Below are 14,041 nucleotides of genomic sequence, written 5' to 3' on the forward strand. Positions count from 1 at the left end.
CTGCACAAGCCTTCGAGTGTCTCCTCAAAATTGCATGTGTTCTAATAGCCTTTGCCTTTGAACATTCTCCCTCACCAACTCAGAGCCACCTACTTCCTTATGGAGTTCACTGGGCCTTCTCATTTTCATCCATCAAAGAATAACTACAGTCCTGATCTATAAATATTGACTTTGGCCAATACATAATGTTCACTGACAAGAACTACACCACAACTATGTAAAATCTGTAAAAATTGTAGGTTAATTGTATCTGTATGTAGCCAACTAATCAAGGTTTGTGTGCCATCAACCTCTCTTTAAGTAACCTCCTCCGCTGTGAGTCACTAATGCATTTAAATCGAATGGTGCTCTCCTCGGGTCACCTTAACATGATTTGACCCTCTCACGCCTTAATTAGGATCCTCGACCTTGTTTCTTCTGAGTAATTCAGAACAGATAGAGATTTGAAGGATTTTGCTAGGGGCCCTAAAACATTTAGGAATTTCAGAGTAACATTCAAAGCTATTGACTTTATGCTAATCTGCTGATTCGCTGAATTTATATTCTGACATAGGGTGATTAAAAAAGATGATACAGCATATATTAGAAGAACAGGGATGCAACCATGCAGCACTTACCATAAACATTTCCAGTTAAATCCTTCATAAAGTTTTCAACCAGGCTTTCGGGGAATAGTGTTGTTCCAACATTATCAAGGTACGTAATATCTAAGGAGGGAACAAACAAAAGAAATACCAATAATCTCACCTTCATTAAGAGATTTGAATTATGATATGGTAGCAGAAGCCGAAAATATACCATCAAGTTCAGAAAACAAAATGTAAATTATGGCCATCTACTAAGCAATGATGAGTTTTACAGTAGCAACTTAAAAAAACAACAAATAAATAAAAAAATTATATATATATATATATATATATATATATATATATATATATATATATATATATGTATATATATATATGTGTGTGTGTGTGTGTGTGTGTGTGTACTGTGCCCTTTCTTTCCTACTGGATTTGTTACTCCCAGTGTCTGTGTTTAACCCAATCTAATGTGCTAATTTTAAAGGTTAGGAGTCAATCACACTGCAGTGTTTCAGAGAAAGGATTTATTCTTAACATCAAACCGTACATTAGGAATAAAAAAGCATTGAAAAATATAAAACAGAGCTAACAAATTAAAATTATTCTCTGAATGGTCTACAGTGTGTGGGGTAGATTGTCAATGCACCATTGCAGCAAAAGTAACTTACCTGAGATGGAGATTTATGTGACACCTTGGTGGAAAAACATCCCAGGGAAATATCTTCCTGTGCCCGTTACTGCTAGCTGAAATACCGCCAGCAAAAATTGTTTCTCAAAATGTAAAAAAAAAAATGGGACACATTTTCAGTATCTTCAAATCTTGATCCCTTAGCTTCTGGCTGGTGGTGTAGCACAGTATGTTAGGGACATTATACATTCCTTTATCTAGCATTCTTTCATGGCATGGGCATTTTCCTGGTAAAAAGTCCAGCAGACATGGTGGCAGACCACCTACTGTGGATCAAATGTTTAACATCTTCACATTAGCGGACAGCAAGTGAAGCTAGAGGAATTTCTGCTAGACTCACGTCTGCCATTTACGTCACTAAAAATGGGCTGATAAAGTGCTTGAGGCATGGATGCTAAATAAATTATGAATTTACTGAATTACCCTTAACACCCCTTTCTAAATCAGCCCATCATCTCAATGGAAAGGGCCTCCAATGGAGCTTCACTAGGGCTGATAAGATCCCATAATTTGTTGGTTTGCATTAGATACATCAGCATGCAACGAATGACATTAGTAATTTTTTAAAAGGTTAGTGATTATTCAAAAAATATGCTTTGCCTCATACTCTCCTATACTTATTTTAGCCACCCAATGTAAAGGATACAATATGCTGCGATTTGTTGGGCAATGTAAAATAGGATTTCTGGAATTTCGCTACAACCAGTGAAACAAAATGCACACCATGGCTATTGTGAGAAGTTGATGTGAATAAAAAGGACCTCAATTGCATATTGTCAGAAGTTGGCCTGGTATGTGCTATCCACTAATTAAAGTGGGCACCCTGTAACGGTCCAAACAACCCTCATAGTGATTTAAGAGGTCAAAGATAACCTTAGAAAGTAATCCAAGTGGTAGCTGTGGAGAGCAGCCTTTAGGCGCAGTCGTGAAGGAATGTTAAGCAGTTTGTTTTACCAGAATGCTACCTTATAGTATTGGTTAAATGAAACCACACAGTAGTTATAAAAATATGTATTTATTAACATAACACTATCTAGTACGACACAGTATCTCTTACTCTGAGATAGTCACAAAGCACACAATACTCAAGCACAGAAATGACAGTAATAGCACTAATAGAAAGTGGGCCCCAGGGGTGGACTAAACCATATACTAAGAAAGTGGTATGAGAACCACAACTCGAGGCAGTGTTGAAAGGACGTAGAATCACTGGAACGCCAAGGAACAACCCAAGGTGAGTAAGTAGGAACCTCAAGGAGGACGGGTGCAATGTGGGAACACGACCGCGTGCTTCGTACATTTCTACCGGAAAGTCGAGGTTGAAGTTTCAGAGTTTAAGCATCCTTCTGAGTGGACTTTGAAGAAACCCTGTGGAAGACAGGAGGTTGGAGAGCCACCCCACCCGTGGGTAACGAGGTGCCCAAGTTACCTACCCCAGGGAAGACAGGTGCATAGAAAACTGCTGTCAAACCCAATGGAGGACTTCGAAGAAGAACCGCTGCTGGAAGGAATTGAAGTTTCCGTTGGAATCCAAAGGTGGATTCTTGTCCAAGAGTACCTGGAAGCAGAGTGTACAGAGTCTGGGTCACCCAGGAGTGACCAGGAACTCGGTAAATGAATGCCCACAGATGTTGGATGCTTCAGCTACGTTGATTGAGTTCTTGACTCTATAGCTACGGGAACCAAGAGAAGTCGTGGAAGACCAGGAGCCAATACGAGCTATGCCACAAAGGATGCCGAGGACTGAGGGGTCGGTGTCCGGCGGGAGTACCAACAATCCTTGGCAACGGCAACTCACGCAGAAGGTCAAGGATGTGTACTGTTCAAACCAGTAAGGTCCAGGAGGCTCACCACAGCAACGGGAGTCAGGGAAGGCCTGGAGCAACCGGGAGAGCCCATGAGAATCAAAGTTGACCCTCAAGTGGACCCAAAGGCAGGAGGCACAGAAGGCGCGAAAGTTCCTCGAGCGATTTCATCCAAACACCATTCCACAGAGCACTCGGTGTGAGGAGGCCAAAGGTCTTGGTAGGAAATGGTGCCAGAGGTTGGGGCTAATCAGATCCCAATGCACTTGATCAGGAAACACCAACAAGCATATGCACTTGCAAATGTATGCAGTGCACAGGGGTTCAAGTATTGCAGCCCGCACAGGGGATTCTGACATCAAACTTGGTGAGACGGCATCTAGGACCTTGAGGGATGTAGAAATCCACCTTCTGTGTTGCTGAAGCCTTCGGAGTCCATAGAATCTCATAGTCAGCAGACCGGATAGCAGTGTTTGCGGTGCCTGCAAATACAAGGGAGTGTCTCCTTCACTCCAAGGGAGATATTTTCAGTTGTCCTTGATGATCCATAGGTCCTGCAAGGATCCTGTATGGTGCACGAACAGAGACGAAGCTTCAGACTGATAGGGAGGCGAAGTCGGCCCAAACAAAGTCCAGGGGCGTCCACAGTGTCCAGACGGTGGTTTTGTGTTCAGAATCTTGTCCACACGGAATCTAATGTCCTACAGCCAGGTAAGCCCTAATGTGCACACAGAAGAGGGTTGGAAAGTTTTAGGGGACCCTCCCATGGGAGGACCTGGACATTGGGGAGGTTACTCCCATGTCCTCTGTCCAGTTTTGCACCAGAGCGGGATTAAACAGCTCCCAGGACCAGTTTGAACCGATCTATGGACAGGGACACAAAATGTGCCCCTCATGCAGACTTTCAGTCGCTTGCAAGCGCACCCATGCAGCCCTAATACACTAAACCCTGTCTGGGAGGTGGTCACACCTCCTTGTGACAGGATGCCAGCCTATTTTTCTGTCTTCCTCTGATCAAGCTTGGCTCAGCAGCAGGAGGGCATAAATGTGCCTCTGGTCGGCAGCAACCAGTTTGTGCTGCCCGGGACTAGAAGGCTGGTACCGGGAACACCAGGGACCCCACAAAGCTCGCTTCTGAGGGGTGGAATCATACCTCCCACACCGGTTACCCGTGTGGCAGGTATGATTCCAACAAGTTTGACACCAAGCACGATAGGGATAGTTTCCACCATTTTAGAGTTGATCATCACAGGGACACATAATGTCACTCCATATGTTGTAAATGGCTGCCTCACTGACAGCCCAGGAGAATGGACTCCATGAGCTGCAAGGGTGTTCTGCTCATGCAGTGGCACCCTCCCACTTACACCCAAGCACCCTGACCTTCAGAATTGCAAAGGCCTGCTAGGGGGGGTGACTTATAGGTTTTAAGTGCAGTGACCCTTAGATATAGTAAACCTATATCTTAAGTAAGTGGCGCATGCACCAACTTACACAGGGTGAAATGGCAGGGCTGTAGTTCCATTTTGCATGGCCTCTCTTGTGTGACATAACACATGCTTCAGTCCATGGGAAGCCACTGGGGTACCTATACCCTGGGCAAATGGGTGCCCTATACTAGGGACTGACAAGTGTACCCCAGTATCTAGTCTGGAGTGTACCTAAGTACATTTCATATTAGTTTAGGGAGGAAGCAGATATTTTGGGGTCCTTATTAGCATGATCCCAGTCAGACTAGTCAAAAACAGTATCACGTTTCACATTTAGCAAAACTTGGGGGTAACAATAAGCAGCAGATCCTACTTTCCAACACAACCCCCAAACATAAGGAGATGAGACTATCCTTGCCAAGTTGAGTCTTCATTTTCTAAGTGGAAATATCCGGAGAGCCCATCTGCATTGTCATTGTTACTCTCAGGTCTATGTTCCACTGTATAGTCCATCCCTGAAATGGAATGGACCACCTCAAAAGTTTGGGGTTTTCACCCTTCATCTGTTTTAGTCAAAGGAGGAGCTTATGGTCTGTCTGAACAATGAAGTGAGTACCAAATAGGTATGGCCTCAACTTCTACAGGGTCCAGACCACGGCAAAGGCTTCCCTCTCTGTAGCTGACCAATGTTTCACTCTAGGGATCAACCTTCTGCTGATAAAAGCTACTGGTTGATCCAGAGCCTCTGCATTAAGTTGTGACAACACAGCCATTATCCCATCTCAGATGCATCTGTTTGGAGAATAAATTGCTTGGAGTAGTCAGGAGTCTGCAGAATCGGAGCTGTGCACATGGCCTACTTGAGATCATCAAATGCCTTCTGAAAGCTAACTGTCCACTCAACCTTCTTGGGCATTCTTTTTGATGTAAGCTCATTCAAGGGAGTCACTATGGACCCATAACCTTTTCCAAATATTCTGCAGTACCCAGTCAGCCCCAAGAAAGCTCTGACCTGAGTCTGGGTAGTTGGAGCAACCCAGTCCACCATGGTCTAGATTTTGCTCTGTGATAGTTGTACCTGGCCTCCACCCACAAGGTGGCCCAGGTACAGACCCTTGTTCTGCCCTCTCTGGCACTTAGTAGCCTTGATAGTGAGGCCTGCTTTCTGCAGAACCTCCAAAACATTCCTCAGGTGGACCAGGTGATCCTCCCAGGTAGAGCTAAATACAGCTATATTATCAATATATGCTGCACTATAGGCTTCTAGACCTGTAAGGATTTTGTTCACCAGCCTTCGAAATGTGGCAGGTGCATTCTTCAAACCAAAGGGCATTACAATAAATGTATAATGCCCACTAGGGGTGGAAAATGATGTTTTTAGTTTGGCATTTTCAGCTAGTCTGATTTGCGAATATCCAGCAATGAGGTCAAATGTGCTCAAGAACTTGGTTGCGGCCAAAATGACAATGAGTTCATCTGCCCTTTGAATAGGGTGAGCATCAGTCCTAGTGACTGCATTGAGCCCCCTGTATTCCTTACAAGACCTCATTTCTATTTTACCACCCTGGGTATGGGGTTTGGTACCAGGACCACTGGACTAGCCCAAAGGCTATCTTAGCATTCAATCACTCCCAATTCCAGCATATTTTGGATCTCAGTCCCCATGCAATCTCTGGCATGGTCAGTGTTGGAATTAGGTAGCCTGGCCTAGGGCAAGACTAGCATCTCAGAGGCACGGTGTAAAGGTTGCAGACCACCCAAAAGTAATTCCACGCAATAGCACTCAAAAAGAAAACACTACACCAAAATTATATGAAAATACGTACTGCTTTATATAAAAATAATATGCTCTGGGTTGTCAAATCAGTAACTCACATATAAATAGTTCAAGCAGTTTAGATCACTTTCAGGGTCAACAATTACACTTTCTTTAAACTACTAGCAGATTATCACTTTTTAAATTACTAGCAGTTACTGTATTTCCAAATTCTTATCACACTTCTGCATTAGGATAACTGTACCCTAGAATCAATTAGGCTAGATATACTCCGCTAGAATCTTGGGAGAAAACTACACTTCACTTATAAGCACGAGCAAATATCATTACAGTATTAACATTTAAACTGTTAAGCAATTTAGTTAGCCAGGTTCCACTTTACAGTTCACTTGTCATTAAACCAGTTACAAAGAGAATCACAATGCAGTTTCTTTTCAGTTGAACTAAGAAGGTTTGATTAGATAATGACTGTACTCCGCTTACTTAAATTAGGCCAGAACCTCACTCTCATTTACTTGAAACACAGTTCAGTTAATCAGTTCACCACCTTGGCTAGATCTGGTTTCCTTATGTTACTCCCCAACCTGAGGTTAGCAGGGATTGACTGACCAGGATCTACTTTACTGCTCTGTAGGCACTAGCGCCACTCCCCCTGTATCTCCACTCCTTACTTGTTTCCACAGCGTGGTTGTGGTCTTCTCTGTGTTCAGCAGCAAGATGACAAAATTAAGGGGGGGGGGGGCTGAGCACACCACAGAGGCGGGCAATCCCTTAATTGGGGCGAAGGCTCCCTTGTAGCTCCCCTGTACTCTCCTCACTCGAGCCAGCTCCTCTGCTGGGCGCTCGAGCGGAGAACAGGGCCGATGACTTATTACCCCCAACAACAGCCGAGACTCTCAGCTTCCTCTCCCTACTCGGCCAGCTCCTCTGCGTGGCGCGCGAGCAGGGGAGTAGGGAGACACTCACTCCGGCCGCAGCCGGCTCCTCGCGTTGCTCGGCGGGTCACTGCTTCCGCGGGCATGCGCAGAAGCGCTTGCCCGGGGGCTCCTCCTCACAACGACCGGCGGGGCTCTGATCTCCTCCACATGCGCGGAAGCGCTCGCGCCCGCCCTCAAAAGGAAGACGCTACTCACGGACCTGCCCGACCCTAGGTCCTTCCTGACAAGACAGTGAATCTGCTTTGGGGCATGCGCGAAGGCGCCGTTTTACCGCGTCTCGCTCTGGCTCTTCCCTGACAGCCGGGTCACTTCTCCACACGTGATTACAGCGCGGAAGGTGCCCCCGGGGTCCCAATCTCGGCAGCAGCGCTCGGGACTCCTCAGATGGGATGGGACTTTCCTGCACTCTTCCACACCTTAGCGTTCAAAGGGGGGATCGGCTCACCAACAGTTCTGCCACAGGTAAGGGGTGTACAGCGCTACCCCGGCCACCAGCTTTCTTCCTATCCTCAGAAGGGAGGAGGGAATCAGGGGGGCTCTCTCAGCAGACAGTCACTGTGCACTTTTAAGGCACTGGAACCCCAGCCCACCTTACTGGGCAGATGACAGGCTCAGGAGTCTTCTTCAGTTCAGATCCCAATACTGGGCAGAGGACTGCGCTCACTACTTCGCAGTCTCCTTCTCCTGTTCTCACCCCTCTGTTCTAGATTAGGGGTCACACAGGCGCCCAGGGTCTCCAGTAACTTCCCACAGCGGGGCCAAGACAAATAACTAAAAGGGGAGTTGGGGGTTGGACCAAATAGGCAGCTTCCCAGTTCAGGAGGTCAACCCTAAGTCTAACCTTTTCCCACCCTTAGCTACCACCTGTCCTCCAGCTGACTTCCACAGGTAGACAAAATGGCTGCCCCGCATTCCGCCTTATATAGGCTGCCCTTCAGTGGTCCAGAATGGACCAGAAGGTTCTGGAATGCCCTATGTTAGGCTATGGCCAGGTTCTGTTGGTGACAGTTGGGGCAGTTGGTGGCCACCATTTTAGGTGGTGCCAACTTTCCTGTCAGAACAGGCCTCTGGGCCTAAGGTAAAAGATTATGAGGGGGGAAGAAAACACCTATCCCCCTGCCCAACACCTACAAAAAGTCAGTAGACACAAAAATTAGCAAGGGTTTGAGGGGCAAAAAGGGGACAAAATAAATAAAAATTAGGAGGGACTTCGCCAAAAAGCCAGACAGGTCTAACAGTCAGAATGCATTTACATCTTATTTTTAACAGGTAGGCTCTCACCTGTGTCCATTTCATGGGTACACCAGGTGGTCTGACTAGGAATCAGAAAGAACATGTGTCTATATTGATTGAGCACTTTCTTGCAATCAATCTGCTGTTGGTCAGTGAGGCTGCCTGCCAAGGCTACACCATCAAATGACCCATCATCAGGGTTCGGAGAGAGGAAATCAGGGAGAGGGTCACTTCCTTCTTCCTGTCCCTTATCAGTTGCCATGAGCAAGCCCATGTCAGCCCTGTCCATCAAAGGTTTGAGCCTGTTCACATGGTGCACACTGTGGGGGCTACTAGGAGTGCAAAGGTCCATCAAGTAGTTGACCTCACCTTTCTGTTCAATGATAGAATGGGGTCTACTCCACTTTTCTTGGAGAGTTGCTGGGGCCACATGCTCCAACACCAATTAACTTCTGCCCCGGCTGATAAACAGTCAGAACAGCCTTTTGGTCATGCCAAGCTTTCTGTAATTCTTGACTTGGCTCAAGGTTTGTGCTTGCCTTCTTCATGCACTCAGCCATCCCACAGCAGAGACCAAAAACATAGGCACAATGTCTTGTTTAGGACGTTTGAGCGGTAACTTCCATCCCTCTTTCACCAAACAGAGGGAACACAACACCTCACTGAATACCCAACAGAAGTTCAAAATGGCTGTAGCCAACCCCCTCCTGTGGGACCTCTCTGTAGGCAAAGGGAATGCAGAGCAACAGACGTCCCATTTATGCCTAAGCTTTTCTGGGAGGCCCATGGTCATTCCCTTGAGGTTTTTTTCACCTTTCAACTAACCCATTGCATTGTGGGTGATAGGGTGTGGTTAACTTGTATTTCACTCCACACTCCTTCCACAATGCAGTGGTGATATACCTTGACATGAAGTTTGTACCTCTGTCAGTTAATACCTCCTTAGGGAAACCCACTCTGAAAAAGATTCTCAGGAGGTCCCTGGCCACAACAGGAGCTGTGGTCGCTCTAAGGGGTATTGCTTCTGGATACCTAGTGGCATGGTACACCAGCACTAGAATATAACTGTGTCTAGATGCTGTTGGAGTATTCAAGGGACCAATATTATCAATCCCAACCCTCTCAAAGGGAACCCCCACCACTGGTAGTGGTATGAGGGGGTCCTTTGTGGTACCACCTGACTTACCACTGGCTTGACTGGTGGTACAGGAGTGACAAAACTCCAAGGTGTCCTCAGACATGTGAGGCCAGTGAAAGTGAGGGACAACCCTGTCCCAAGTCTTACATTTGCCTAGGTGTCCTGCTAAGAGAATACCATGTGCCAAGGTGAGTAGGAAGCCCCTAACCTTCAGAGGTATGACCAACCGCCTGATGGCACCAGACTTGGGGTCTCTACCCTCTGGGCAAAGAAGTCCCTCATCCAGATACATCCTGTGGGATCCACTGACACTCCCAGCAGCCACAGCAGCAGCTCACTATCTGAGGGGTTCAAGAGAGGGGTGAGTTTGTAGCTCCTTACTCAGTTCTGCCCTCGAAGGGCCCCCTCTCCCCAAGACCTCAACCTAATCAGATTGAAGTTAATCTGAGACAGTTCCTTCACAGGGACTAAGACAATTTTCCTCAAGAAACTGATCCTCACTCAGCGTCAGGGGGGACACACAGCCTTACCCCTTCTGCTCCTTCTCTTGTAAGGCCCTTGGTACATTGTTCCAGGATCAATGGCCTGTTCAGTGTTTGTCAGTTTGGCCTGTGACCTGGTCACAGCAAACACAACTGCATACATGCCAAGCATTGTTGCATGAGTCCTAAATTCCACTTCAGCCCAGGTGGAAGTCTCCAAACCATTGCCCAACCAACATCCTACTGGTAGGTCTGAGCTAATCACAACTTTCTTAGGGCCAGTTACCCCTCCCCAGCTGAAATTAGCAACTGCCAAGGAATGGTCAGTCCTGACATTATTTGCATTTGTCACTTGGCACATCTCTCAAAGTATGATTTTCTTGGGGGCCACAAGATCATTTGCCACCATAGCAACACTTACACCTGTGTCCCTATATGCCATGGCCTCCTTACCATTGATTAAAGGCTGTGGTCAGTATTTGCCCAGATTACTGGGACTGACAAATAGGGTGGCAATATCCATGCCACCATCACAGATAAGCACAGCCTGAGCTGGAGTTCTGACTAGGCCAGAACTCATCTCAAAGCCCAAGGTTCATCCTACTAATACCTTGTTCCCTGTACCACCACTTGTACTTGTGTTAGGTGGCGCAGTTGCCTTAGCGGCAGTGGTGGTAGGAGGATTTTCCCTGGCTTTTAGACAATCAACATCTCTTTTCAAATGTGTCTTCTGTTTACAGAGAAATCACCAAGGTTTCTTTTTGCCTTTACCTTTGTTGGATTGTGACCCCCCCCCCCGATGCAGATTTATGGGGCCATGATAAAGACTGTTTTTGATCTTTAGCCTTGTCCCCACCCTTATCTGGTGTTTTAGAATGTTTCTTTTGGTTACCACCATTGCTCTGGGTTTTCCAGTTCACCCTGGTTCTGACCCACTTATTTGCCTTCTTTCCCAATTCTTATGGAGAAGTCAGATCAGAGTCAACCAGGTATTGATGCAATAACTAATTTTGTTTCAATTATTAAGGATCTGCTCCCTCATAATCAAACTGTACAATCCCTTGAAATCATTCACTTTGCTGCCAAGTAACCAGCCTTCCAGAGCCTTAATGTCACTATCCACAAAGTCTACTCAATCCTGAGTCTGTGTCTTCTGGGTGTCTCTAAACTTAATCCTGTAGTGTTCTATGGTTAAGCCAAACCCCTCAATGAGAGCACTCTTCAAGATTGTCAGCATCACTTCTCTAACAGCAAGGAGCTTATCTCTACCTTTGTCAGTAAAGGAGAGCCACAGGATAGCTGCCCACTGCTCTTGTGGGACCCTCTGAACTCTCCATGCCTCTCTAAAGCATTTATCCATTTATGTATGTCATCCCCAACATAGTAGGGAGGGACAATCGTGCTCATGTTCCTATTATCAAGGGAATGTTCCTTAACTCAAGGGGCACTCTTGCTGCCACCATGGGACTCTAGTCCCAACTTTTTTCTTGCTCTCTGGAGTTATAGGGACTCTTTATCAAGAGCCAATTGTTCTTGCCTGAGCCTAAGCCTAGCTTTATCAAGTTCAAAAAATTGGTACACCCTATCATAATAGTGGGCCCTCTTGCTAGATAAAGCGGTCCCTACTGACTGTTGTGAGTGATTAGGCTCTGCAGAGGGAGATCTAGATCTCCTGGGTAGACTCTACACTCTTCCAGGAGGAGTAAAAAGGGAAACCACCTCCATTCTCCTCTTGAAGATCTGAGTTATCCAGGTGAGAACTATCAGGTTCTCCCAGGTCAGGGTTAGAGTCTTGGTCATAAAAGGGGTCACCTCCTGACCTGTCTTCATTCCCTGTCCCACCAACTCTCTCCTGTTCATCTGACCCAGGGGTTTTCCTTAAGGCATCTAGAAGTAACACCTCTACCAGGCGTTGAGTGTTGGTACTTCTCCCTGTTTTCAACTTTCTAGAGGCAGACAGAGCTTTCAGTTCATTGAACGAAAGCTCACTGTATCTAGAAGGCAGAGAGCCACTGCTATTTTTTTTTGCAGACATATTAAGTTTGGTGAGGTGTGGCACCTACCTAACCTAGTGGCAATTAAACTCTCAGAGGTTGAAGAAAGGATGTGCTGGATCCTTGACTTACCCAACCCTAAGTTCAGGAGAACTTACTTATTCTAAGCTAGTATTATACGTACCTAGTACTAGTATTTTTTTAGTTAATTAATACAAAGATTTATCTGGTAAAAAGAATACAGCCTTATAGTATTGTTTAAATGTAAGGAGAACCACACAGTAGTTATAAAAATATGTATGTTTTAATATAAAACTGTCTAGTATGACAAATTAACTCCAACACGGAGATAGTCCCAAAGCACACTATACTTAAGCACAGCAATGACAGTAAATAGCACTAATACAGAGTGACCAAACCATATACTAAGAAAGTGGTAAAAGTGGTAAAAGAACTATGACTCGAGTCAAGTAGTGTCAAGAGGACGTAGAATCACTGGGACCCCAAGAAACCACCCAGGGTGAGTAAGTAGGGACCCCACAGAGGACGGGTGCAGTATGGGAAAATGACTGCATGCTCCGTACAAGTCTATGGGAAAGTGGCGATTGAAGTTTTAGAGTTTAAGGACCCATCCCAGTGGACTTAGAAGAAACCCAGTGGAAGATAGGAGGTTGGAGAGCCGCCCCACCCGTGGATGCTGAGGTACCCAAGTTACCTATTCAAGGGAAGCCAGGTGCATAGCTATGAAGTGGCGTCGGAAACTGCCGTCAAACCCAATGGAGAAATTCGAAGAAGAGCCGCTGCTGGAAGGAAGAAAGGTGTCAGTTGGAATCCAAAGGTGGATTCTTGTTGAAGAGTACCTGGAAGCAGAGGGAACAAAGTCTGGGTCACTCAGGAGTGACCAGGGGCTCCGTAGACGAATGCCCGCCTATGTTGGCTGCTTAAGGTGCGTTGATGGAGTTCTTGACTCTGCAGCTATGGGGACCAGGAGCTGACAAGAATGACCAGAAGCCAGATATGAGTGGATCCATAAAGGATGTTAAGTACTGAGGCGTCGGTGTCCGGCAGAATCGCTAACAAGCCTTGGCAATGGCAACGCATGCAGAAGGTCAAGGATGTGTACGGTTTGGACCAGCAATATTCAGGAGACTCACCACAGCAAGGGAAGTCAGGACCGGCCTTGAGCAACCAGGGGAGCCCAATAAAAGCAAAGTTGACCCTCAAGTGGACCCACAGGCTGGAGGCATGGGAAGAGCTCAAGCGATTCCACCAAACAGCAGCCCACAGTGCACTCAGTGCAAGGAGGCCAGAGTTCTTGGTAGAAATTGGTGCCAGAGGATGGGGCTATTTGGAGTCCAATGTACTTGCTTGGGAAACAGCAACAAGCATATGCATTTGCAAATGTATGTGGTGAACAGGGGTTTGGGTATTGCAGCCCCCTAAAGGGATTCTGACCTCACACTTGGTGAGAGTGCAGCTCGAACCTTAGACATTAGAAACCCACCTACTGTGTTGCTGAAGCCTTCAGAGTCTGTAGGAGCCCAGAGTCAGCAAAACAGACAGCAGTGTTGTGGTGCCTGCGAATGCAGGGGAGTGACTCCTTCACTCCAATTGAGATGACATAGGTTGTCCTTGATGCTCCACAAACAGTCAAAGTTCAGTGGTTTCTGGTTCAGAATCTTATCCAAGTCGAATCTAAGGTCCTACAGCCAAGTTAGCCCTTATTTACCACGGAAGAGGGTTGGCAAGATTCAGGGGACCCTCCCAGGGGAGAGACTGGACAGTGGGGAGGTTACTCACATGTCCTTTGTCTAGTTTCGTGCCAGAGCGGGAGCCAACAGCTCCCAGGACTGGTTTGTATGGACTATGCACACGGACACCAAATGTGCCCCTCATGGCGACTTTCAGTCACTTGCAAGCGCACTCACCTAGCCCTAATATACTAAATCCTGTCTGGGAGGTGGTCACACCT

The 14,041-nt window shown here is 46.4% G+C and overlaps 1 protein-coding gene across 1 annotated transcript in view; it reads right to left on the reverse strand.

The window, feature by feature from the left end:
• LOC147723040 (molybdenum cofactor sulfurase-like) overlaps positions 1-14,041 on the reverse strand; it is a 577,064-nt gene that overhangs the window by 447,159 nt on the left and 115,864 nt on the right. Inside the window, exon 2 of the mRNA XM_086965413.1 lies at positions 618-707. Coding sequence (XP_086821539.1) covers positions 618-707 — 90 coding nt within the window. The remainder of the gene's footprint in view (positions 1-617; positions 708-14,041) is intronic.

This window comes from Lissotriton vulgaris, chromosome 4_1 (genome assembly GCF_964263255.1).
Source record: "Lissotriton vulgaris chromosome 4_1, aLisVul1.2, whole genome shotgun sequence".
Lineage (NCBI taxonomy): Eukaryota > Metazoa > Chordata > Amphibia > Caudata > Salamandridae > Lissotriton > Lissotriton vulgaris.